The sequence below is a fragment of the Filicampus tigris genome, chromosome 8 (assembly GCF_054856515.1).
Source record: "Filicampus tigris isolate MCC_2025a chromosome 8, RoL_Ftig_1.0, whole genome shotgun sequence".
In the NCBI taxonomy this organism is placed as follows: domain Eukaryota; kingdom Metazoa; phylum Chordata; class Actinopteri; order Syngnathiformes; family Syngnathidae; genus Filicampus; species Filicampus tigris.
Window position 1 is genome coordinate 15,186,843 of NC_141224.1, and position 26,402 is coordinate 15,213,244.

The 26,402-nt window shown below is 39.1% G+C and overlaps 2 protein-coding genes across 3 annotated transcripts in view; both read right to left on the reverse strand.

The window, feature by feature from the left end:
- Positions 1–10,226: 10,226 nt before the first annotated feature.
- On the reverse strand, positions 10,227–21,128 carry scgn (secretagogin, EF-hand calcium binding protein). Its single transcript, XM_086039269.1, has 11 exons — positions 20,967–21,128; positions 20,584–20,654; positions 17,381–17,473; positions 15,294–15,383; positions 14,668–14,724; positions 14,298–14,375; positions 14,130–14,185; positions 13,220–13,265; positions 13,036–13,095; positions 10,969–11,037; positions 10,227–10,788 (listed from the first exon to the last, which is right to left on the reverse strand). Exons 1-11 carry the CDS (start codon positions 21,034–21,036, stop codon positions 10,660–10,662), a joined length of 819 nt encoding a protein of 272 aa, XP_085895395.1. The 5' UTR covers positions 21,037–21,128; the 3' UTR covers positions 10,227–10,659.
- Positions 21,129–22,310: 1,182 nt separating this feature from the next.
- LOC147143896 (F-actin-uncapping protein LRRC16A-like) overlaps positions 22,311–26,402 on the reverse strand; it is a 57,754-nt gene continuing 53,662 nt past the window's right edge. For both annotated transcript variants that reach the window (XM_086037973.1, XM_086037974.1), the window contains 3 exons: positions 25,530–25,724; positions 25,297–25,443; positions 22,311–24,562 (listed from right to left, as the gene is read on the reverse strand). In XM_086037973.1, coding sequence (XP_085894099.1) covers positions 24,387–24,562; positions 25,297–25,443; positions 25,530–25,724 — 518 coding nt within the window. In that variant the 3' untranslated portion in view covers positions 22,311–24,386. The remainder of the gene's footprint in view (positions 24,563–25,296; positions 25,444–25,529; positions 25,725–26,402) is intronic.

Consider the following 26,402-nt stretch of genomic DNA (forward strand, 5'->3'; position numbering starts at 1 on the left):
GCTGTGTGGGACATACATCTGGATTTTTTTCTTATGTTGGTTATCACATCCACGGGTCACAAAATTATACTGGGAAATGTTTCTGACCCTTCATGTCACAATATTTGGTATAGCTGAAATATTGAAAACACATCTTAGGATGATGCACAGCGGTCATATGCCACAGATTAAAATAACTTTATGTTCACATTCTGTGTGACTGAAAGAAATTTCGTATCGCTAAAAAAGTTTATCTGATCGTTATTAGTATTATTAGTTGGCTAAGGCTGAAATAGATTGTACAGGATATTTGTTTTTGACGTCTTGCCTATTGAGTTGAGGGGTGGCTACGGTGAAAACTTTATCTAGAGAAGAGTCTTTGACTGAAAGTCTCCTCATTACAAAACGGATGAAGAATCTCCACCTCACAAAAGGGCTACGTCAACAAGAGATCAACCTTCATGTGGATGCATTAACCCTATTGAACTTTTATGTCAGAGAGGTTGTTAGATTTAAAACATTTGAAGCGTATGATGTACAGTAATTATCCGAAAAACAAACCAGGGAGACCCAAATTCTTATCAGGCATTCAAAGTTACTGTTAAAGGAAAACAAAATGTCACATTCATAGTCAAATAAATAATTGTTCATCTTAGTAGTAAAGAGACACAAAATTGTTGATGAAACGGAAACTAACCAGTCAGTAACTAGTCGGACTAATTTGAATCGCAAGTTACTGGTGATGGACGTGAACGGTGATCAAAATGCAAAAGGAATCAATCAAACAGAGAGAATGAAATACAAGCAAAATAAGCTCCAGAGCAACTCAAAAAAGCACAGCAATCAAAAGCAAGAGAAAACAAAATCAAAAAGTCAATTGACCAAAGAGAAACTAAAATACAGACAAAAGGAGCTGAAATGCAACTATGGAAAGCGTAACAAAAGCAGGAGAAAATAAAATGATCAAAGTCAATCAGAAAAAGAGAAAGTGGACCATCAATCAAAGAGAAAATTGAATACAAGCAAAAGAAACAGCAATACAGCTCAAACTAAGTGTAATACAAGCAGTAGAAAATGAAATGCAAGCAAAAGAGTGACAAATTCAAGCAGAAATGGAACTCAAAAAGAAAAGAAAAAAAATCTATTTGAGTTGTACTATAAATCAGAGCCTGATGAAAAACTTGAAGTAGCACTGGCAGAAAAGCAATTACATGAGCAATACGCTTGCTACTTCAGCTACTCAACCACAAGGTCAGCCATCAACATGATGCCTTTACAGATGCCGTAACCAAAATTAAATTTCAAAAGTTGGGCCATAAATTAACGCAGGGGTCACCAATACTGGTCCTAGAGGACCCCCGTCCTGCATTTTTTTTATGTTTCCCTCTTCCAACACATGAGGCTCCTGCAAAGCTAGCTGACGAGCTGATCATTTGAATGAGCATGTGAGGCCACCGCAAATTTCTCATTCGTGCTTCATTTTCTGTCCAAGTGCTGAGACACCCCCATAGAACTAATTGTCCGCTAGACCAAACTTCCACGGCAGAAGGTTGCTTTGTACCTATGCCACAATTGTCACTTGTTACGCTACCAGCCCCCAACTCGCTCATCCAATCACAAATCAGCAACAATGTTAGAGTGTTGACAGCTAGCATAGTGTCTGTTGCGGCTGCTTTGAGCCACAATAGTTTTGCCAAACTAGGGCTAAACAGGGCATCAAAACCAGAGGAATCTGTTCCAACAGTTCCAAAAAATCTAAACCTACCCACCACCACCACTCATTCGTTTTGTCACTGTTTGGATCAAGCAGTTTCGGGTCAGTAAACATCCAAGTGCTACGTTGAGCCGCTGGACTACAAAGTAGCACATTACCAAATTACCAAATTAATAATACAAAATTCTAATTGGACTCCAAACAATACATGTTTTATAACTGGACTTAATATACTACTTTTTACATTTGATTATTGTTTACTAGGTCAGCCATGAGGTTTTAAGCTTGAAGCGCGCACTTTGAAAAAGTTCCAAATGTTAATCTCTCGGGAACCGCTAATCTGTCAAGTTTTTCCTTTCTGGCTGCGACAGGACACCCTGCTGAGGGCTCACAGTGCATCCGGCAGCCGCCATGCTTGGACGGCTTCTCCGCCATGAAGATGTTTGTATTCACTTCCTCGGATGGAGGACTGAACATATGGTTACCACGTTGGGGGCGGGGACGGGGAGCATATAACAATAAATCTAAAGTGTTCCGATTCATGGCCACATTTCAAAAAGATAGTATTTTTAGTATAGCACACAGAATGAGAACTAAAAGCAGCTACTTTTGGAAGTATGAAAGAAAATATTTAATCTCGAATTGGGTCACATCACAGACACTCCACTAGCATTTGTGTGTACATGAAATGAATTGTCCAGTTACAAAGTACACGTTTTAAATTAGCACATCACATCAGATGGGAATGCAGAATATTTGCTGGTGATGCACATTTAAAAATACAGTACGGTCCCCTTTGGTATTTACTCAGCACACTTTTAAACTTTGTTGTCATAGTGTGCTGTGTGACGTACAACAACAACATAAAAGAATTTTAAATTTTGACCATTTTTGGATAACCAGGATCACAGCCAGACCTTGTGTCATCCACCCACAAAAAGCAACTACTAGAACAACAACAGTTAAATATCAAAGAATAAGACCTAATTGCAAACATTTTGGATAAACACAGTAATGTTTGTAATTGCATTTGGGCAAAATTTAATGCATTTTTAAAATCAATTTCCCCTGTTAGTGTGTCCCGTATTACACAAGGGACCAAAAAGTGAACATAATTCGACAAAGTTGTTATTTGGAGTACAATGTAATGTTTTGATGTGTTTTTTGTTTTTGTTTTACTTACACTAATGGCGACATTTTTAACCAAGTCTTCAAGCACCAAGCATCACATAAAAACATTTCAAAACTAATATTTTGTATAAATAAATAAATAAATAAATAATAGAAACAATATGGACTTTACCAATTTTTACAAGTTACAGAACAGAACATGAAAGTCCCCCCAAAAAATGCTGGCAAATTCTAGCTTTGACTTCCAAATATTTCGCCTTCACCTGACCTGTTGCCTGCTCATCAGAGCAGTGCGCGGGTGTAACCATGGTAACCAGCAACATGGCAGATCCATACATTGTCAGTTATCTTTACGACACCGCTCACAGGTTCCCCCGAATGTCGCCTCAGCCTCTGGCATTTCAAGAGCGTCTATGTTGGGTTTCACCTAGGAGAGGCGCAGCAACGCAGGCCCAAGCTGCGTCACAGCGAGACTTTAGGGGTTACAATTTACTGCATCTGTCTAATTTGTTGTTTACTCAACCAGCAACCTTTGGAGGAAAAGACAAAAAAAGCTAAATAAAAGAGAGAAAACATACAAGGAAGGAATTCAGGGGAGATGTGTGTCTATAAGAACCTGGCACCACGCATGGCCTTTATCAACTTATACAGTGTCCTGTGGTGAGCATAAACAGGCGCATCTCAATAAATGTTGAAAAGTGGATTTATTTCAATATTGTTGTTGGATTCCAAAAGTAAAGTTCATATACCATACAGATTCATTAAACACAGGAACATATATTTCAGAAGGCAAATTCCAACCTAATTTCTAAATTAAAATACTTTTTAATTGTTTGAGATGGTTAGCTTTTGTTTAATGTAATAATTAAAATGAGAAAAAAAAATAGAATCTAAAAATATATGTAAAATACTAATCTTTGAGTTTGAATTATTCAATTGAACTAGTGAAATTAAGTTTTTCAGGAAATCCTAATATATTGAGATGCGCCACTATAGAAAGCTATTTTTCTAAATGCATTATCGAATTTCTCACTTTATAGTTTGATTACTCATTCGTTTCCTTATTGATGGAATAATTGTATATTATTGTACATGTTATCATATAAAAACACATTGCAAGCTTTAAACTGCTTTGAATTGTGCTACGCCCACAAATTCACCACTAGACACATATTAACCACCCCATATTAGGTATTATTGTGATTTGTGATAGCCTTTTTTATCTTAAAGGGACGGTGGAGCCGGGATGGCCATGTTTTCACTAACAAGTTCATTTTAGATATTTTTTGATCAGGAAAATGGAAAGAGTTGTCATTTTCTATTTTATCAATACATTTGGGAGAAATTAGGAAATAAGTGACTCCATGAATAACGCCTCTTGTTAATGAGGAGAATGGCTGCGCCCCCTACCGTTCTAGCCTCCTCCCGGAGTCACGGGAGGAACCAATTCCAACCTCTCCATTGGTAATCATTGTACTTTCATTGCTTATAACGTCCAAAAACGGTGATCAATTGGCACCAAAATGTATGTGGACATACTTATCAATGACCACGTCAACATATCAAAAGGATTAACCTCTCCGTGGCTGATTTATGAGAATGAGGAAATGTGGAAGTGAGCAGAGCTACATAGCTTTATGCTGGGACGAGCACACACTCCTTCTTTGCTTAAAAAAAAACAAAGGGGCGGGGAAATTTGTCGTAAACCTAACTACAAAAAAAGACCTTAAATCACTACAGAGTCTTTTGAGGTGGGCATTTTAGTACTAATGTAATTTTTACATGCAAACCTATTATATAAGTCCCAATGTTAAGATCATCCAAGTGTCACTTTAATAAAAGGAGCAGAAATGAAACAGAAACTTGGATGACCTTGGTCCCCCCTTTTGCAAAAGACCATTTCAGACTGTTTTTGTTCTTTGTCTCCGCTCTCAATTTGGTGCTTGGGTAATTCTACTGGATAAGTTTAACACTAGCGGCACGGTGGTCGACTGGTTAGCACGTCCGCCTCACAGTTCAGAGGTCATGGGTTAGATCCCGGCTGCGGCCTCCCTGTGTGGAGTTTGCATGTTCTCCCCGTGCCTGCGTGGGTTTTCTCCGGGTACTCCGTTTTCCCCCCCACATTCCAAAAACTCTCTAAATTACCCCTAGGTGTGATTGTGAGTGCGGATGTTTGTCTCTGTGTGCCCAACCAATTCAGGATGTCCCCCGCCTACTGCCCGAAGACAGCTGGGATAGGCTCCAGCACGCCCCGCGACCCTTGTGAGGATAAGCGGTATCGATAATGGATGGATGGAAGTTTAACACTTATAGTTTATGTCATGTCATGTCATCTTCCAAACCGCTTATCCTATATAGGGTCGCGTGGAGTTGCTGGAGCCTATCCCAGCCGTCAATGGGCGAAGGCAGACTACACCCCGAACTGGTCGCCAGCCAGTCGCAGGGCACACATAGACACTGTCACTGAGCGGGAATCGATCCCACGCTGCCCGCACACAACTGAGGCGTGTGTACCACTACACTATCAGCGGACATCACTTATAGTTTATATTCAATTAAAATAAGTTTAACATTCACTGCCAAAGACAAATTTATTTATCTTTTTCCAGTCATTCAATCCCAGGAATTTACTTAGATTCTTTTTCAATTTTTTTCAAACGTTATGGTAAAAGAGAGTCTGAAAATTTCTGGTAGTGAATGAGTCACACTAACTCCTCATTCACCTGGTGATGACACAAAAATATTGGTATTCCCAATGTATGAAATCCTTTTCAGATTATAGACACTTTTCTTGCATTACACATATTTTATTTCAACCAAATTTTAGTCTGATCATAAATGTAGTTTTGAAGAGATTAGTTTCTGACACACTGCTCTCTGTATTTTCAGAAAGGCAATTGTTTGAGAAAGGACTGCATTATTTTAATTTCACCACTAGAAAGCAGCACTTTGCAAGGTAGTGTCAAGGGAGTCCATTGCATCATTTGAAAGCAATTGCCTTTAAACCTTGAAATGTTTATTTCATAAGCAAACAACACAAGCAGTTGTGTTGCTTTGCAGTAGACTATAAATGTTATCAACAGGGCTATTAACTAAATCTTCAGACATTAAGCCCCACTTACCTTAATTATTCGTTTAACTCATTGAGCAAAACTGATTCGACCAATATTGACCTTTACAAGACGCACCAGTGGAGAAGTAATATAAACACCATACAATGGCTGGCATTGAAACCTTAAGTTTATCTTCACCTTCTTATAGTGGGACCCAATCAACCTGCCCTATTATTATTATTATTGGTAGTAATAGTAGTAGTAGTAGTATTAATCTATATATTTATTTTTTAACTTAGGCGAACAGTGGAAATAGAAATGTATTCCAGAATGTGTTTTTCTTCAAATGGAAATGGGGCCAACCAGCTGAACTTTCTTTGGGGTTAATCAAAGGCACTTTAAATAGTGGCAGGTGTATGCTAATGCTGAGTTTAAACGTGATTGGTTAATTCTCAGAGCTGGGCTCTTTACCCTTTTTTGCCGGTCCGTCCTCCGTCCGCAACCTGGGTAGCCTTCCGTCCTCTTCCCTCCGTCCTTATTCATAAAAATGATCATCCTCTGACCACGTCCGTCCTGTTTTTTTTAAAGCGTTTCCGTCCTTACATCCTGTCCAATGTGATGATGAAGATGATGATGATGACGTGGAGCAAGCCAGGGGACATCACGAGAATATTTAAGATTGCGCAATAACACAATACTATTGGGTTTTGTTGCACGTTTTCACTTTTTATTGCGTTATTTCGCAATACAAATAATTATTGCAAAATAAGGCAATGTTATTTTAGGAGGAGAACGGACATATCAATCAATCAATCAATCACATTTTATTTATATAGCACTTTTCATACATAAAAATGCAACTCAAAGTGCTTTAAAACATTCAAAGCAAAACATAGAATTATCTTCAATCAAAAGAAAAGATAAATTATTTAAAAGTTGTTGAAAGCCAAACTAAAAAGGTGTGTCTTGAGCTTCCTCTTAAAAATATCAACAGTCTCTGCAGACCTGACATGCCACTTTCGGGGTCATAGCTTCCAGTGTTTTTTTTTTCCTCTCTCGTCAGTGAAATGGGCGTCCACTAGAGGGCAGACTATGCCTCTGAGAGCAATAATGCAGGGAGGGAACGCACATGAAAAAGAGGACTCCAGTGTTGCAAGGCAGTCTTGCTTTTTAAAAGAACCCAACACAACACGTCAGCCCTGAGTATATATTTTTTCATGAATCTCACTGGGTGGGCAGTCTGTCAATCTGGGTGGGCCTGTGCACATCCAGGCTCACCCATGGCTCCGCCCCTGGTCTACGGCCATTGTCTTCTGCGCCTACACCGGGAGTACATCGTCGTTTCAGAGATAAATACATCAATTTTACTCATCAATAACTGTATACTATTTATCCTGCTCATCTAAAAAGAGATACATATATTTTGAAACATTTTTATTCTGCTTATAATATTTCATGTAACCATCCATTATCGGAGCCGCTTCTCCACACAAGGGTCGCAGGCGTGCTGGAGCCTATCCCAGCCGCCTTGGGGTTGTAGGCGGGGTACCTTCAACTGATTGTTAGCCAATTGCATGGCACACATTGACAAACAAAACAACCATTCACACCTAGGGACAATTTAGAGTGTTACATTATGCATGTTTTTGAAATGTGGCAGAAAAGCGTAGGATTTGGAGAAGTAATGTATTGTATATAACATTTCATTTTCAATTAAATTATTTAATTATTGTGCTTTCAAGGTGACAGGGCGGTGCCCTGGCGTCCTCTATTGATGAGCCACCAGAAATGAATTTAAAGAGGAAGTCAACGCAAACATTTTTTTTCAAGAATATGTTCCATGCAAGCAGCAAAATGCACTTGTTTTTAGCCATCTCCTTAGACCAATCACATCTCAGATTCAGAAAACAGGTCAGCCGTGATTGGTCGTTGTGAGCAGTCATGTCATTTTCAGTTGACAGAAAGCAAAATGGCCGCCCCTGGAGATGGCTAAAAACAAGTGCAGTTTGCTGCTTAACTTATGTTCCGCAAACGCAAAATTAATGAGAATTAATGTTTCAACTCGCGGGCCTGCTTGTCAACATATTCTTGAAAAAAAAAAATGTTTGGGTTGACTTCCGCTTTAAGGAGTTGTGCAGTTGTGTGGAGTTGTTGCTCAAAGGCTGGTGAAAATTGACCAATCAATCCTGCATCATTACATCCTTCAACATGAGCATTTTTTCTTTTGTTGACAAAAAATAATAAGCATTATCTCTGAGTAATGACAGACAGAGGCTTAGCATTCGCTCTGCACCCTTTGGGGTTTTCTTTGTGATCCATTAGACGTGTTGAACGGCAAGTGGACATGAGGATTATGGTCCAAGAGAAACTGAAGCTCTCTAAATGGGAATATGTTTGTTTGGGAGCAGCTGTTAGGCAGCTGCTTAGCCCTCTCAAATACACATTCTGTACACTCACTGTATTGACAATTTGACACCATCTGGACACAAATAATGTGCAGTGTCTGTTTTTGTTAGCTACATGCACTCAGTTCTCTCTGGCCCTGCAATCATTGACAAATCAGCCCTAAGTGGTAGATAATAAAAATGGACCCTACATTATATCTCATGAAAATTATTCCCACTCACACACACACACGAATGCATGCATGAACGCATGCGCACACACATGCACATCCACCCATGCACACACAAATATCACAGGTGCAATTGTCTGGGGAAAAAGAGGGCACTCAAGCTTTTAAGTCCACCCTATTACCTCCTTTTAGTGCCCATAGCAGGTCTGGACAAACAAGTCAGCCAGTTGCACTCACGATGTATCACTCAGAAGGGATTGTTTAATGTTCAAATGTTCTCAGACTGAGAGATAACGTATGGGTCCGTTCAAGTCTGTCATTCAATATTGTATATCCGCACTTCCCTATTGAGGGCCGCCACACACTGCACAATATCAGGCAAGGACCGCACAGGTTGCAACAGAAAGACAATGCGGTCTACATAAAGACAGAAATGGAGATATTTTGAAAGATGGGACGCTTATTTACTTGAATGGCCCTGGTGAATTTCGCTCTTGAAATTTTTAGACCACAGGCTTTGGTACTTCATTCACAGGTACATATGACATTTGAAAGTACTGCTGGAAAACACAATACATGTGTATTGTATTTTTATGTCTTGTCTTGTCGGGCACTTGTCTCTCTTGCTTGAAACCCGAAATTGAGTTCTCATCTGTGTGAAAGCTTCTGTGCATTTTACGGGCTATAATTTGCAATGTCGCCACATTGTGAAACTGCGACATGAATGGCCACAAAACCAGTGGCCAAGACTCAACCACTCGTGAAATCTGGAACCTGGAATGGAAAAGCGCTTCTAGACAACATCATTACGCCCTTAAAGTGCCACTTCTGCCTTTGGGTCTCAGGTGTATTTGAGAAACACATTTTTGGCAGTGTTGCTAGCGAGAGGACGTTTGCATTCACGAAGCCATTAGGCCAGGGGTGGGCAATTCCGGTCCTCGAGGGCCAATATCCTGCATGTTTTGGATGTCACCCTGCTGCAACCCACCTGATCCAGCAGCAGCCCTCGAGGACCGGAATTACCCACCCCTGCATTAGGATGATAATAACCACTTCCTGGTCATGTTTATGCCATACCGGCATATATAATCACATACAGTATATATTCTGATTGCATGAATTTAGCTAGGGCCAACTATGATGTGTTTCTTCAGAAAAAAAACATGTGCAATGAGCAGAGTACTATACTGTATGTCTATTTTATTCTGCTTATGTATGTTATATTTTTGCGTCATGTTATGTTTTGTTTACCATGGTATCGCCTGTGACTGTCTTACTCATTAAGTTTTTAATTTGTACCTTTTCTGGTCAACCTGGTCCCATTCAGCTGCCTCAGACACTCATGCAATGTGCACGAGTAGCTCGTTTTCTCGTTAGCTTGATTGGATTTAGTTCCCACCTCTGTCAGTCTGTGTTGGTTCATTGTTTCAGTATTCCTCTGTCAGTGGTTACATAACCTTTGTCATGTCATGCTTCCTAGAGGTGTTTTTATTTCCTTGTGTGTGTGTGTGTGTTTTTGGATACTTTGAATTTAGGTGTTTGTTTTTTTTAGACTTGAATTCCACGTTCGTTTTTGGCCTTTTTGGTTTTTTAAAAGTACATACAAATTCTTTTCAAGACTTCTGCACTCCTTGCCTCCCTGCACTTGGGTCCTCAAGTTTTTGCCACCAAAACCCTCAACCTCTGCAATAAATTCATAAATTCTATCTTCATTTTCAATTTTTATAAGCTGCTGAGCCTACTTTTTTGTGAAATGAATGAAAGACAGTGTCTATACTGTATGTTAATTTTATGCTTTTATTGTATGCACTAATTTATGGACATGACAATAACAAAGAATACAAAACAAAGCTAGCAACCAAGAGCTGCAGCATTTCATTCTTTGCTTTCATTTGAAGTAATATGCGCATCACTCGTTTAATTTTTTTCCAGTAAAAGTAAACAAAATAGTGGTGACACTGAATTGTTGAGCCCAAATGTTCTTTTTATACAAGCATTCACTTTGCATGATTAATTTGACCTTTAACATGCACCATACAACAAAAAATCAATATCGCAATGTTAAAATTAAGTCAACTTCAGTCAATCACTTCAGTGATTGAGCAAGATCACACATGAACCACATGATCAGTCTCCTCTTCACATACAGTAGATTACATTCATGCTTTAAAAATCCAACATGATAACTTGATGCTCCAGCAGTGCAGTTAAGGCGTGTGCTTCACCCCCAGGCACAGCGAGAGCTCGTTTTTCTGAATCTTTCCGTCCTTGTTGACATCACAGTGACGCAACAAAACGGCTCGCAGTTTGTCTAGGTCGGGACCTGTGAGGTTGGGCTGAGGGCCACACAGGGGAGTGAACATGTGTCATTTATATCAGTGTTAAAATACATTTAAAAAAAAAAAAAAAACGACTCCTTAGTTTTGACTTAGAGTATATCTAAAATTCATGTTAATGACCTTCACCCAATGTAAAATGAAGTGCAGCTGCTCTGATGTGATCTGATGAGTTCTTACCCTGACCAGTTCCATCATATCTTTGACAAAGCCATCCACCTCTGCGCCCTCCAATGCTCCAGTCTTGCTCTAAAATAAGGAGATGAATGAAAAACAAACATTGCCTCTCTAGTAGTATTCAGTACAGTACATCTTAGACATTTTGACTCTCAAGTTGCTCCAATCATTTGAAGAAAAATTTAATTGATATACTTGAATATCCTGTTTTGTAATACATGTTTGAAAATTCCAAGGCCAAACCGCATCCGATTCAAACAAGGAAGTTATATATCTTGCGCACTTTCAAGCTGCCGCCATTTTCCCGTCCTGACTTCTCACACACCCACCATGCCTAACATGGAGATTTTGATAATAAGTCTTTAGGCTACTTTGGAGGAGTGTGTGTTTTTGCATTCTCTTTTAAATAAATCCAATACAAGCAATTTAATTCAGAATACTGTGCTCAAAACGAAATGCTTAGGAGATGGTGCAAATTGAGAGTTGACCAGGTTGCCAAGCAACACATCTCGCGGATGGCGCATGAAATACCACAAATGTTTGTATAACTCACATGAGTCACAGCCCATTATTACAATAATCGTATTGCTTGTGATCGGCGCTTTAACTGAAGCCCCATCAGAATGTGGAAACGCTCCTCTCAGCTGAAGAAAAAAGTCTGCTGCAGCGGATTTTTTCACCAATTAATATGATGTAATATTCACCCATCAATTTAATGTATAGGGACAGATATACAGCTGCTTGTCAGTATATAATAGTTCCAAAAGTATCTTAAAGACTTAAAGATCTTGCTGCTTAACTCATATTCCACAAACGCAATCTTAATCAGAATGCCGTGTTTCAACTAGTGGGCCTGCTTGAAACATATTCTTGGAAATAATATGTTTAGTTTGACCTCCTATTTAATGCTAATATACAATGCAAAACGCCATAAATGGGCTGATGCACCTAGGATCAATGTTGCGGGAGTTATACAACAAATACTGCAAATAAACACAAATTGTGCAGCAGATAGAGCATATAACATTAATCACAGGCATTTAGCTTTGATGCCATGAGCTCCCCCCAATAAGTTTACTACAGCGCAGTCTTTGATTTCCAGCATTAAATCTATGTTCATTGGAGGTATGTACTATACTGCCCCCTAGCGTCTGAACCTGTTAACTTACATTCTATTTTATGTCACTATGTTTCAGTGCATTACTGAAGAACACTCATTTTTGTATCATAATAACAGAAAACAATGTCAATTTTTGGGGTGCTGGAATGGATGACATAATGGCATCCGTACATTGTTTACAACTTTTTAAATGGGAGTTTGGTTACGTCACGTAACTCATAGTGTATTTTCTCCTGCTTATTAGATTTTGAAAAAGGCAAGAAATAGCACCTAGCCCTGAACTTCAGTGAGGTAAGATGATATCATGTGGCTTGTCATCCAATTAATATTCAAGAAGACGCACACAAAAATGCCCGCCGCATGCCAATAATTAATCCAATGATGTTTCGCTGAACTGAGATTTTGTGCAATATGCTGATGTCATGCATGACTTGAGAATTTCAGAGCACTGTCAAGTAAAAGATGAAAATGAATGATTAATACTTTGTGATTATCGCTTTAGATGCCTTATTACTACTTCTGCCCTCATCTTTAAAAATGTTCACACTGGCCATTCATTGACACATACATAAATACGTATAAATTCTCATCTTAGTGCACAGGAATAAAACAAGTGTATCAGTGCTGATAAGACAGTCAAGTACGTTATGCCAAAGAGTGAACTGGCAACCTAATGGGTGTTCTATTTCATTAACGAGCTTGGGCTACGAGACTCAGCCCTCCAATAAGCACCATCGCTGACCATGCATAGTGTTTTAGATTTAAAATGGAGCACATGAATAAGTAAAGTGATGGGTGTTCTATCAATAAAAAGCAATGTTACAAGATATATGGAAACTCTTCTTGTAGTCATACAGAAATTCAGCAAAGGAAGCACCGGAAGCTTTTTTATGGTGTATTCTAAATGTTATTGACACTCACTAACTTATTTGAAACCGAATCATACTTACAATGTCATAATGATCAAAAATCTTCTCAAAATCTCGCTTCCTCTCCGCTATACTTCCGGCCTAGAGAACATACACATATGCAAGTTGTTGGAATGGTTCAAATGGAAGCAAAGAGAATTGAATAAAGTTAATGATATTTATGTACTTATATGTTAAGTTTTACTATGCAAAATATGAAACATACGTCCAACTGGAACTGGAGCAGAAAATTCTCTTCTAAAGCCAAGATCCTATTTGAGGAAAACATTGTCATAACTCATCAGTATAAGAAGATTAATAAAGAAAAGTAATTATGTTCAGTCAAAAAACATGGACTACATATATAAATATATACAAACACGCATGAATATGTGAATCTGCGGGTGCAAAATGCAAATATGCATTTTTATGTTGTAATATCAACAGTCACCACTAGCTGGCAGACATGGCTTAGTTGCGCTTTCACTGGGTCATATACTGCCCAATACTACAATGTGAAATTTAACTCTATAAATGTTGAATTAACACTGTGAATTTTGCTGTGTCTATATATATATATATATATATATATATATATATATATATATATATATATTACAGCCAGGCTACCTGCAACACTATATTGTCGCTCCAATTAACTTTTCTTTCACAGCTTTTGTCCTCTTGACCATAAAGCCCCTATCCCACTGAGTGAGGAACAATTGCGAGCGTTTTCGGAGGCAGCAAATGTTGCACTCAAAGAGACATTTTCAGAAATGTGTGCATATAGCAAAAGATTAACTTGGTTGTTTAATAATTGCACACTTGATGGATGGGCAGCCACTCCAGAGGCAAGCATCTGTACAAGCGATTCACAAGTCAAATGTTCTTACTACGTCCCCTTCTACTTCTGAACGGGATCTTAGCGCCTCTAAAGTTTACAACATGGCCCTTTGTACTGATACTGTAGTTACATTACGCATGCATGAAACTAACTGCATTTGTTGTATACAGCGCTCATATACAATCTTACAAGATTGGGAATTCAAAAAATTGCGAGTAGGTTACTATGGCAGCGAACACTTCACATACTGTATGAGTCATGCTTTTTTTTTTTTTTTTTCTCGATTACATACCTGGCCAAGTCGTTCAGATCCAAACGGCCATCCTTGTTCTTGTCAAAGATTTTCATCTGCCGCACAAAAATGATTTGAAAGTGTTTTTGTGTGATGTGGTAATAAGCAGCTTCTCTGTCCGTTAAGGCTGAGCTCATATAATTGTGTTTGATGAGGTGTGAATCATACCATTGTGTCCGTGTATTCCTCCAGCTTGTCAGGTGACACTTTCCGACCATGCTGTTGGAACAGGTCCTTCAAGAAAGCCTACACATACACGCCCACACACACAAAATGTAATCAGATGCTTTTACACAAAGGGGCACCATATGGGAGAATAAGTGATCATATTTTAAATGAACTTTTAAAGTCATCCCAAGTCCCAAGCAATCATTACTTGCTTCCCAACCATTAAAATGCCTCTCAAGTGGTTAAAAATGACAAACGTCAACGTGAAAGTGGAAAGACAGCCGAGGCTATTATCTTCCCCTTCACAAAGAAATATGTTTCTGCTCTTCTTTTGGGTTTTTTTGTTGTTTTTTTAGAGCTTTTTTGTTACCTTCAGCTCCTGAGCTGAAATGTAGCCGCTGCAGTCCACGTCGTATTTCCTCCAGATCTGCAATGGCCGGGACGTAATCGATGGCATCCGTGGAACGGGATTTATTAGGGAGGATGAGAAGAGTGAAAAGGATTCACCATGATGATAAACTACAACTGAAGATCATCATTAAAGTGACAGTATCATTGAGTGTTGTTTTATGCAACATAAATAAAAATAAAAATGAGAAGTTACTGTTGATCGTTGAGGCACAAAAACTATACAACAATGATACAGTATGAATAGACAGCATACTGTACCCATTTCATAAGATAAACAATGTAATCCTTATTATTGAAAAAAAAAAACGGCTGACAGGCCGGACAAATTAGCTAAGTGCCTGTGGCGAGGTGCACTGTATATTTCATTTCACTTTCAAGTTTGAATTGTGACCATACATTTCCTTTGCTTTCACAAGCTGTGGTTAACTTGCCTCATAGGGAGGCGTGCGGGATTTATTGTGAACACCTCTTTGGATGACTAAATATGCTTCATTGCTTGATAAACGCCTTCAGTCACTGCCTTATAAAACATGCACTTATAACTTATACCTAACAATGTAGAAGTGTAGTATCGAGTGGCTTCACCTGCATGAAGTCGACACTGTTGTCAAGAGGAGCTTCTCTGTGGAAGATCAACAGGAAGTTCTCCGTCTCAGGTAGGATCATGTTAGCCAACTGCAGAACAAAGCGCAATTGAGGGAAAGTGAATTTTCTGACGCTACCAAACAATATCAATGCTCAATTTGAATTTTCATTCAAAGTATATCTGCTGAATACACTGTTCCAATCCAGTAAACATGAGTTGATGGAAAAATAAAGTCAGCTCCTATCCTCCTCCACAGATAATTATTGAATTTATAGGAGTGGAAAGACACCAAGGGAATAGAAATGTCTGTTTGGACCAACTCACCTCCCTCTCATTCCTTCCGTCTGTCCTTTAATAACATTACTGCATGTCCATTAGTAGATTAAACCTTGCCCGCGGACATCAATCTCTTGAAATAGTGTCCCACACTGCAGCAAGTGGTTGACGCGGAAACAAACGCAATGCACCATCACGGGTGCCAAACGCACACATGGCCTATCAGAGAGGATGCAGCAGCTCCCTGAGTGATCTGCTCACTTCCTTCCTAATTCTGCATGCTCAGTTACGGTAGTTGTACAGAATAATACTTGACGGAAAATAAGCCACTTGAGCCGGAGGATAAGACCTATTTTGACGTGCGAGCCTTTTGTGGGTCGTACTCAATTTAATCCACATCTTCATTGCTTAAAGCCGAAGTCAACGCAGACATTTTTTTTTTTTTCAAGAATATGTTCTATGCAAGCCCACTAGTTGAAACAGGGCATTCTGATAAATATTGCATTTGTGGAATAAGTGTTAATCACAAATGAACAAAAATAAAATCGAAAGAAAGAAAAATCCAACATCTCCTTATAGTACATGTAATAAAAGCAAGTGCAGTCCAGAGAAATGCTACAAAATGAAGAGAATAGACTGAAATCGTTGGTTCTTTTATCTCAGATAGCTTTTCTGAGATAAAAGAACCGACGGTTTCAATTATAAGTTAGAGACAGAATGAACTTTGTTCAGTTATTGAGAATAGACTGTTGGGAATAAATTCATAAAATTTGAGGCAACAGATATTAGGATTTAGGCTGTAAATACAGGTCAGTGCAATCAATCAATAATCTTTCAAAAGAATTGCTGGCCCTGACTGTCCACAACTAAATCAAGAAAAACTGGAACATTTCAGGGCGTGTATGCTTGAAAGACTACAAAGAAAGAAGCCATGCTCGACTGGTTCTGCATCTTAAACCGATTGAGTTGCACATTTAAGTGGAGCCTGCGAGGCATTGTGATCTGCAAACCGTGACTTTAAATCTCAGTTGTCAGTCAAGTGGACATTAGATTAAATGAAAAAGGCTCCCTTTGAGAATTGAGTCGATATTTGAGCAGTACTTGACAGGGCCTCACTGTCAGTCCGTCAGTGAGTTTCCCTTTGGAAAGCCTCCGGAGCAGACTTAACAGAATTAAGGCTCTGTCTTTGTCATGGAAACATGAATTAAATAAAAGACAGAAATCCAAATGCAGCAGCGGAAGAGGAGAGCGGCAGTGTAATTATTGTCAGACAAAAGTGTGCCGTGAATGCTTTTAATGGTGATCATGATGAGATGGCGATCTGACAAAAACACGGGGGCAGTTGACAGCTTGCTTTTCTGTTCATGTGCACGGAAGTACGCGTTGAACTGGAGGAGGGAGACAATCTCACATTCCATATTTGGAACGTGAACTATTATCTCCACCGAGTGCCACAAAAATGACACATGGCACTTTCCTTGAAACTTTGTGGCGAGGACGTGCAGCAGGCGAGAACCCATTCAATTTTGGTGCAACTGACCATGAAAGTACAGGTGTTTCTACTCTTTTCTCATGTTTAGTCTTGTTTACGTTGACTTCCATTATGTTTGAACTGATTCAAGGATATCCGTTGCCATTTACTGCCTCATTCTGTGGTGCGAGCAAGTCACATACGTGTAATTGCAGAAACTGCAGTCAAACCAAAACAATACATTTGGTGAGCCACATTTGCTCTTGCACCATGCCGAGTGCTAGTCTAGTTAGCTCGTTGCAAATAACCAAAAGTGGCGTGCTGCTGCTGATGGAGTACCTCCTGGATCTGTAGTTTGCCATCAGCGGAAACGTCATAGGCGGACATGAACCTCTGCTTCAGCCTCTGCACCCGCTCTTCAGTCACTTTCTCCTGCAAGGACACACATGGGCATTCATTCGAACATCCTTAGCCTTGAGGCTGATCTGAAGCCCATATGATTACTTCCTGTGTCGCAAAAATGTTTTCATTACATTATGTGGATGGGATCCACAGACTAACAACTTGTAATACGATATCATCTCAATTGATATCGTTTATTATTATCGATTAATAACGACATGACAAAAGAGATTCATTTTTACCAAAAAAAAAAATAACGACATGACAAAAGAGATTCATTTTTACCAAAAAAAAATCATCTCATGAATGAAATTATTACTACTTTTCACCATTATCACAGTATGTGGTACATACTTTATTGTTTAAGTGGACTTGGACTATGTGATGAGCATGTGATAAGATGTTTTCATTTGTTGCCTAGTGTGTTTTAAGTGAGCAGACTTGGACATTAGCCAGCTGTAGTAGTGATATGTCATTATCATATCAACACAAATACAGAGTTTATTATTTAATTCTGAACCTGGTGAAGGTCTGTTACCAAGCTGTAAAGATGAAGGGCAGGCACAAGCATGCATTGCTTTTTCTTCTTGAGGAAAACCTGCATTTTTTCTTGGGCTTTTTTTAAAAAAATTTTTTATATATATAAAATAATTTCTCTCTCTTATAATCATATACATTCCTACATTAGCACAGCTTGACTTTTCAATGAAAAAAATAATGAATAGCTGGATGACTGTAAGACCCCTTCTCCTGCAGCGTGGCTGCGAACACAGAGGCAGAGATGGGCAGCAGCATAGCCCAGCCCTCCTCAGCACAGTTTTGCTTTTCTTTCTGCTGTTTTATTCTTGGAGGTGAGTGGTGATGAAAGAAGTTCACAAGACCAAACATATTTAATGTGCGTTTTGCTAACGTGCACATATGAGCTACTGGCTGATGTGTTTGGTTTACCTAAGGCATCACGTCAGCCATGCATGCTATTTATTTACTTCCTATTAGTAGAACGGCCACTGACTGGCATCGGCGACTGGTATCGCCTTCATGAGTACTCGATACCTTGAAATAAAGACAGTTTCGGCCCGGTACTGCTACCTGGTATCGGAACTCGTCGGTATCTACTAAAAACAGTGGGTGACATTTTGTAAATCTGCTCCTATGGATGAATAGTTTCGCAATAATAGTCAAAGTGTTATACATCATTTCCTGTTTCTTGTTTTGATGCATTTGATCCATATTCAATGTCTTTATTGTCTTTGTCCTTCTCAGATATCCAAAGTTGAAATGCTAATCCAAAACATTTTGATGCTCCCTGATGAAGGGTATGACTGTATTACTTCAGAAGGTGACACGCAATTGTACCACTAAAAGGTCCAACCAAGTATCACTACTTTTTTTTTTTTTGTGCTGCAGTCTCAAGGATGCAATTTTCTTCTCAATGTGTCCCTTTTGCATTTTGGTTGAAAAAAAGCGCACATTGGTGGCTGACTCACATTAGCAAGAGAACGACACATTTTGCACCGAATGGAGTAAACAAGAAGGGCCACAGTCTCTTTTTATACAAAACAGAATCAATCGATTCAAAAGCACGGATAAAACACGATAGCGACATGCAAAGAAGTAAGTAACTATGGAAACGTTGTATGACTGGAAACATGACTTTTCAAGTGGAGAACGCACAGACTGCAGAGGAGCATGATGGCGCCAGATCCATTAGAGAAAGGCCACTGTTTGTCTTCAGCATCATTCTTATGTCAGGAAGCATTTGTTGTTGCTAGGCAAACCTTTTCCATCTCACAGATTGAACTTTATGGGAGATGGGGGCATTGCAAGCTTGAACATCTCAATTTTGTTGATAAAAATGAGAGAAATTAATATTATACTGTATCATAATATGTGCACCTGTACAATAATAAGATACCATATCATCGCTGTCCTGTGAAAAACGCTTATGTCTATTTTTGAATTTTTTCTAATCTTTACGTGACTGGTGTTTCTGTGTTGCAGACATCACATTAACGTGAACATTTTTAAAAAAAATCCCAAATTGGACATACGTGTTTTTCACAGGACATTGACGATATGTACGAAAGATCACAGTTATTGAACTTCCCCCTTCCATTCTTGTTATTACCTACAGAGGCCCTAAGGTGACATGGAAGAAAAACAACTTTGCATTCCCTCGCAAAGATTTGCGTTCCCGCAAAGACTTCACGAGGAAACATCGAGTTTTGGAGAGGGAACGCTAAGTTGTTTCTTCTTCTTCCATGTAACATAATCATCTTTACAAAGTCACAATTAATTCTTATAATCTGCTCAGAATTGTGTTTCTCAAGCCTTACTAAACCAAGTTACCCATTTTACATTGGATAAAAATCTCACCGCACACCGCCCAAAAAGACCACCAAAAAAAAAAGTACAAATACTGAAATAACGATCTTGTCTTGATGTACTCACAAATTAATTTGTGAAAACTGGGCCTGTTTAGCTGAACACAAAGCCGAACGACTTATTATGTTGTATGAATGGCAACGGGTGGAGGTTTCTTTTTTATTGTTACATCGTTAGCATAAATAAATAAAGGTATGAAGAATAATTTCAGAGAGAGTAAGTAAAATTTCCTGCTGCACCCATAATGAGCTCTCACAGTACGTTGGTTGGGAATTACTGGCCTAGATTATACAGGTTCAACGATAGAAGTGTCCAGTATGTGTACAGTATATGTTACTGACTCAAATCAAATAACAAGAGGTTGGTGTGTTTATCAGAGGCCACATAACAAAACAATGCACTTATCCTTGTGGCTTTCACGCTGGAAAGCAGAAAAGGACGACTAATAGACATGCGGTCTGTTTGTTTAATACAATCCCATTTGTGACCATGTCACCAACACACTCGCACTTTGCAGAGACAGTCATTACGATTGGTGGCTCATTTACCAAATGCGAATGTGAAGTGACATCACTAATGTAAAAACACAACATTACCATATGTGCAGCATTTGCAGTGTGTTTCCAATTTATAGTTGAGTCATGCATCAAGTGCATTCATCAGTAAATGAGATGAGTGGTGAAATGATAAATGCTGTGCGAGTTTGCTGTCATCACAGGTTAAGCAGATGAGTTCAAAATGTCAAGTGGACTAACCTTTGGCCCCAGTCTCTTCATCATGTGACGGAAAAACTCATCCAACTCTTTTCCCTCAATGTAGCCGTTGTCTGACAAAACACAGTAGCGTGTTACTGTTTGATTTGAAATGAAGTCACCGTATTACTATTTTTGTCCTAGCTGTATCCAGCCTCTTTGCATCTGTGACTGTACTCTATGATATGGTAAAACAATATAATAACCTGCCATCTGTTCAAATGCAAATAGGAGAAAAACAACCTACATTACTTTCCAGATATTTACCAGAAAAAGAAAAAAAAAATGCAACATTTGAAGTTGTACGATGTAACTTTTCAGAGCAGAATACATCTCCTCTAACAGCTGTTTGGAGATGAAAATATGTGACTCATTATTATACATACCATCTGCATCAAAGTGCTGCCAGATTTCCAAGAAACCAGCAGCGTCCAGCTTGTCAAAGGCACTGTCCATCGCGACACTTTTTACACAGAAAGACTCCTGCGGCGAGAGGAGGTTGTCTTTTAAACTCTTGCTTGTGTGATATACGTCGTACAGAGAAACCACACCCCTTCTGTATGTGGGAACGGCACAACACACGCACACACACTTCTAATGAGTTGTTAATGCCATCTGGTGGCTGTGCATTTGAAAAGCAAAGCAGTACAGTATACACGTGGGGAAAACTAGTGGGACCGCTCTGTTAATGAAATAAAGCCACAGTGGTCACAGAAATACCTTGAATCGGACAAAAGTAATAAATAAATAAATAAATAATGTATTGAAAATCATACACCGCGTTTGAATTGTGGTTCAAGAGAGTTATTTTAAAAAACAAACTCATGAAACAGGCCTGGCAAAAAATTATGATACCCTTAACTTAATATTTGGTCACACAACCTTTTGGATCTTTCTTATCCTCTTGCATATCAAAGCAGCTCCAAAACATAACAGAGCCTCCTCCAAGCTTAGGGACAGTGTTCTTTTCTTGATATGCTTCATTTTTGCATCTGTAAACGTAGAGCTGATGTGCCTTGCCAAAAAGTTCCAGTTTTGACTTGCCTCTCCGTATGACATTCTTCCTGAAGATTGTCTGTTTTAATTCGGTTAATTGTCATTAAACTTCGTTCCGCTTGACCGCACGCCGGTGTCAATTCACGTGGCTTTTGAATGTAGCCTTAAAACTGTCCTTCGTTTTCATGGAATACTTTTTACAATAAAAATAAAAACAAAAGTGCTCATCAGTCCATAGCTATTGCAGGATAAACCTGAGTGTGCCAGTGCTGTTTTTTTTTTTTAACTCTCGCCTGAGCAGGGACTCATTAAGAGTGGATGAACCAGTTTTTCCAAGACTGACAACATGAATGGGGTGGCATTCAAAGTCCTGGTCTTCCACTCCTGACTGGAAGTGGGGCATCATAGGGGTCCAAGTGTCCACTATGCCGTCTATATGGTGGGGGTTTGCAGGGCTGGCTGGGGGCAATAAATGGCTGTCATGTCACTATGATGGGATTAGAGTTGTTTTTCTTGGAAAACATTCATTATATTGACTTTTATACTGAATATATTCTTATTTTTCATCTCTTTTGCCATATTTGTGTGCATGCACTGTTTGATGAACAGTTCAAGATATTTGATGCTTTGATTTATTCCAGTGGGAAAAAGTGGAAGTCAGCCAACCAATAACTAGATTGTGATTCTGATTCTTTGTAAATTCCCTTAACTTGTGAAAAAAGCAACAGTCCAAAGCCTGTAAAATGATTTTAATCAACGTTAATTTTCACATGGACACCAGCAGAACGACAGTATGAAAGCAACACAATAATCGGATCCCCATACTCAATCAATATGTAGGATGTGCAAATATGTCTTCAGTTTTTATGTGAGAATTTTGCATTACTACTCCCCCCCGTTTTTTTTTTTTTTTAATTATGTCAGTAATGTTAACACATTTCATACCACACGCATACATAAAGACAACTGGCTTTATACACAAAATGTACATGTGAGAGAGAATCTTGTGGACGTTATTTCAAATGTTACATGCAGTGTACACAAACAAACTGCATGTGCAAAAACAAACCAACCAAAAAGTCACAGTGTACATTTTACGTGTATGCATTACACATACACACCTGTAGGCTTGGAAGGACATAGAGTATATACAGTACAGTGCACATCATGCAGTCTCTCTCACACTCATACACAAAGACATAACTCATTCGAGTCTACTGTTATTTTGTCAAAGTCACAGCCAGCTGCAGCAAACTTGTGCCCCTGTGACCTAACATCTTTTTGGACAAAAAAAATAAATTAAATTGGCATCAGGCCGTTGAAATTATTTACAACAGGAAGTGTTATTTGCATGATTAAAGTTAAGAAGCCATTCTATAAAAAAAAAAAAAAAAAAGATGGCAAAAGTTCTTTTGGCCCTCACTTGACACTTGTGCTTGAACGCCAGCAGCATTCCAAATTGGATCTCATGTTTCCCTTCCACCGCATTTTGCAGCGCATGCATTGACCAATAGTGGTAGTCAGGCTGTGTATGCTGTGTTACAAATAGTATTTGTTGCTCTTTAAGATGTTTTGTGCTGTCAAAGTAAGCATCCGGAAGCGATGCGAGAGCACCAAGGGAAAACAAACACACAGATAAACAAAGAAACACTCCCAGTTCAGTCCAAGATCCTTTTTGGACAAAATGTTACACCGTGCATTCAAGTCAATTACGGTTGATAAGCCCTGACTATACAACGATTCTGAGGGATACATATGAGTATCAATGATGGCGTCACAATGAGTCTTGAACTCAAAAATCAAGACGGGACAACTGGACATAAAGTGGCATGCAACACAACAGCTTCGTATTCTAGCGTCATACGTAATGAAACTATGTCACATGACTTCATTTCCTATACACAAAAAGACAAGACCCCCCAGCAAGTTAAAGGGTAACAAGATTATCATTTGTTCCATCCACAGTACGTGACTGCTGGTTCGTTAACAGTGCTGAAGCCTTTGTTGAGTAAAAGCTAAAGTGTGCCGCGCAGTGCTCAAAGGTTAGTCACCAGTGAGGACCGGCGGGGTGGAGATTGTTCAGCACAAGTAAGCTACATTAGAGTGATTTATGTGTGCTGAGATGTTCAGCTTCAACCTGTATTGTCCTGTAAAAAAGATGAGTTGCATAATGGCTTCAGAAAAAAAGAAAAGTATTTTAGCACAAACTGATTTCAGGATTTCGAAAAATTGTTGGCAACTAGCGAAAATGCCATCGGCTCTCGGACTATATTAGACTTCAAGTACAGTAGAGTGATAAGTGGTATTATTATTATTATTATTATTATTATTATTTTAAGTGTGGTCCCTGGGACAAGCGACTGTGAGAAATAGTACATAAGATTATTACTAAATCATTTCACAGCCTCTATTCTCACTCCACGCGTGCTTTTCCCCTGAAAGCATAGTCTTGCTTGCCCTTTTTTTAGTGCTTTTAACTGGTCAGCTCACACTATTAATTGCCGGAACATTCAGGAACTCTTTGAATTGCCAGATACTGTTTGAATACATATTTCTGGAGGAAGAAGGAAGCTCTTAGTGAATGTTTGGTTTAGTAGGTGACATCAGAAAGAGTGTGAAAAAGTCACTTGTGAAAAACACTTTTGTATGATGATTCATATTAACAGAATAGCATGTTAACTCCAAACACGTAATCCATCATTTGTACTCTTGGCGTATAATTTATCAATACAAAAGTATTCTTCATATTGGCCATTCGGTCATTTTCAAATGAAAACAACATTTTCATTTTTTAGTTAAATGCGATGAATTTATATTAAAATGATTTCTTTGTCGGCTTCCTCCCCAGAATTGGAAGCTTTTCTGCCTGTTTTGTCCTTGTCTGGATTTGGAGACGGCCCCTTGCCCTTGAAGGCGCTGTGATCATCAGAGTTGCTGCGTTGATGGCTGGAGCGTTGAATGGGCTCGTACATGGACGCTTTCCTCCCTGAATGAGGAGGATGAAGAAAAGTGTCAAATGTTAAAAAGTCAGTGGATATCAGGCTCACTTTCTGTTTCACAGAGGACGACAAACTGACTGGCGGGATTGCTAAAAATCATGATAAATAATTTTAACTTTTTTTTTTTTTTTTTTTTTTTTATGGAAGCCGTTTTTTCCCCAATTGAAATAAAGTATTTTTATACATTACATTTTCATTGAAATTTTCAAATGGTCTTCTTGTCCAGACGCTTACTGACGAGTTACGACACCACGACGGTGGTCACTACACCAATCAGACGCCACGACGCTTCTTTGGTCTATCTAGGCCAATACCTGCATGCTCCCCGTTCAGAATGATTCCCACTCCGATACCGCTCCCATTTTGGAGGTCGGCTACATGAAAAATAATCCTGCTCCCATGAACTTTGTATCCTGTACCATGCCAATCCCATGATTAAAGGTTAAATTGACTCCCATCCTGTGGGAGTCCCGCGGAATTCCCGAAGAAATTTCACCCTTTAGCCTAGAGTTCTATAGGAGTGCTAACAAGAGGCAAAATAATATAATAACTGTATTAATTTGTCAGCATGGTATTTTGTTAGCATTTATCAGACGTTACTAATGTCCTATGTCATAATTCTCCTGTGATGGGTTAATTTAAAAACAGATTCCTTAGTAGGGAAGACACAAAAGACAAATACCGTGTTATATGAGCGATGGCGCACATAGATGCCACTCACCTTCCTGAGTGGGTTTAGTAGCAGAACCTCCCGGGTGCAGACTGTTGTGGCCGTCCTTGTCTTTCTCTGGTAAAACCTTCTTCAGCGATGGGAGGGCTATCGATTTCGGAGACAGCCCCCCGCCATTGGGTGCGTCTGACCCCTCATCTATTGAACACATCAAATGACATGAAAGCATTACACGGGGACACTCTCATCGCATTTGAAACACAGCAAAGAGGCTTTGATAGTACCTATGCTCCGACCGCTGGTGGTCCTTGGCTTCTGAGGAAGGGAGGGCCGGGAGGCCAGGGCGGGCTTTGTTCCCAGGGCCATTGCCGGTTTAGGACTCACTGGCCCCCCAGGAGAGCCCGAGGAGGATGGAGCCCGGGGGCGAGGAGCTGGATCAGGCTTCGTTTCAACACGAGCTGAGGTCTTCTCCGGAGAACCTGGAAGAGGGAAGATGGGCACAGTGATGAAAACCTGCAGAACTGGTTATAGCTCAGTTACATATTTTCAAATATAACATTTGAACATACTGCTATTACAGTCACAACCACATCATGAGGGAGACACACACACACACACACACACACACACACCTTGTGCTTTTTCTCGCCCTGCATAACCATCATTGGCAACGTGCTTAACACATTGCTGTAAACTGAATACTAGGTGGAAGTTCCACCTCTGCATCCTTGATCATCCAATCACAAATGACTGACATGGTAGCCTAATAGAAGTTTGCAAATCATTTTATTTTTGTCATAAAATACTATCTACAGACTGTAAGTTATTTAATGAATTGTTGTGTCTCTTTAAGAAACTAACGGCTAATGTCAGTGTAATCACGTCAAAATAGCCATTGTTGCCTCGTTTGAGATTTCTTGGAATGTGTTGTAGGCATCAAATTTAAAATGACAGAATATTTGAAAAAACAAAACAACAACAATAATGTGACTAGTTTGAACATCAGATATCTTGTCTTTGCTGTGTATTCAGTTGTATAGAAGTTGAAAAGGATGTGCAAATCATTGCATTCTCTTTTGATTTTACACAACATCCCAACTTCATTTGGAATTGGGGTTTGTATATTGAAATTTGTCTGTTAAAAACATAAGTGCAAA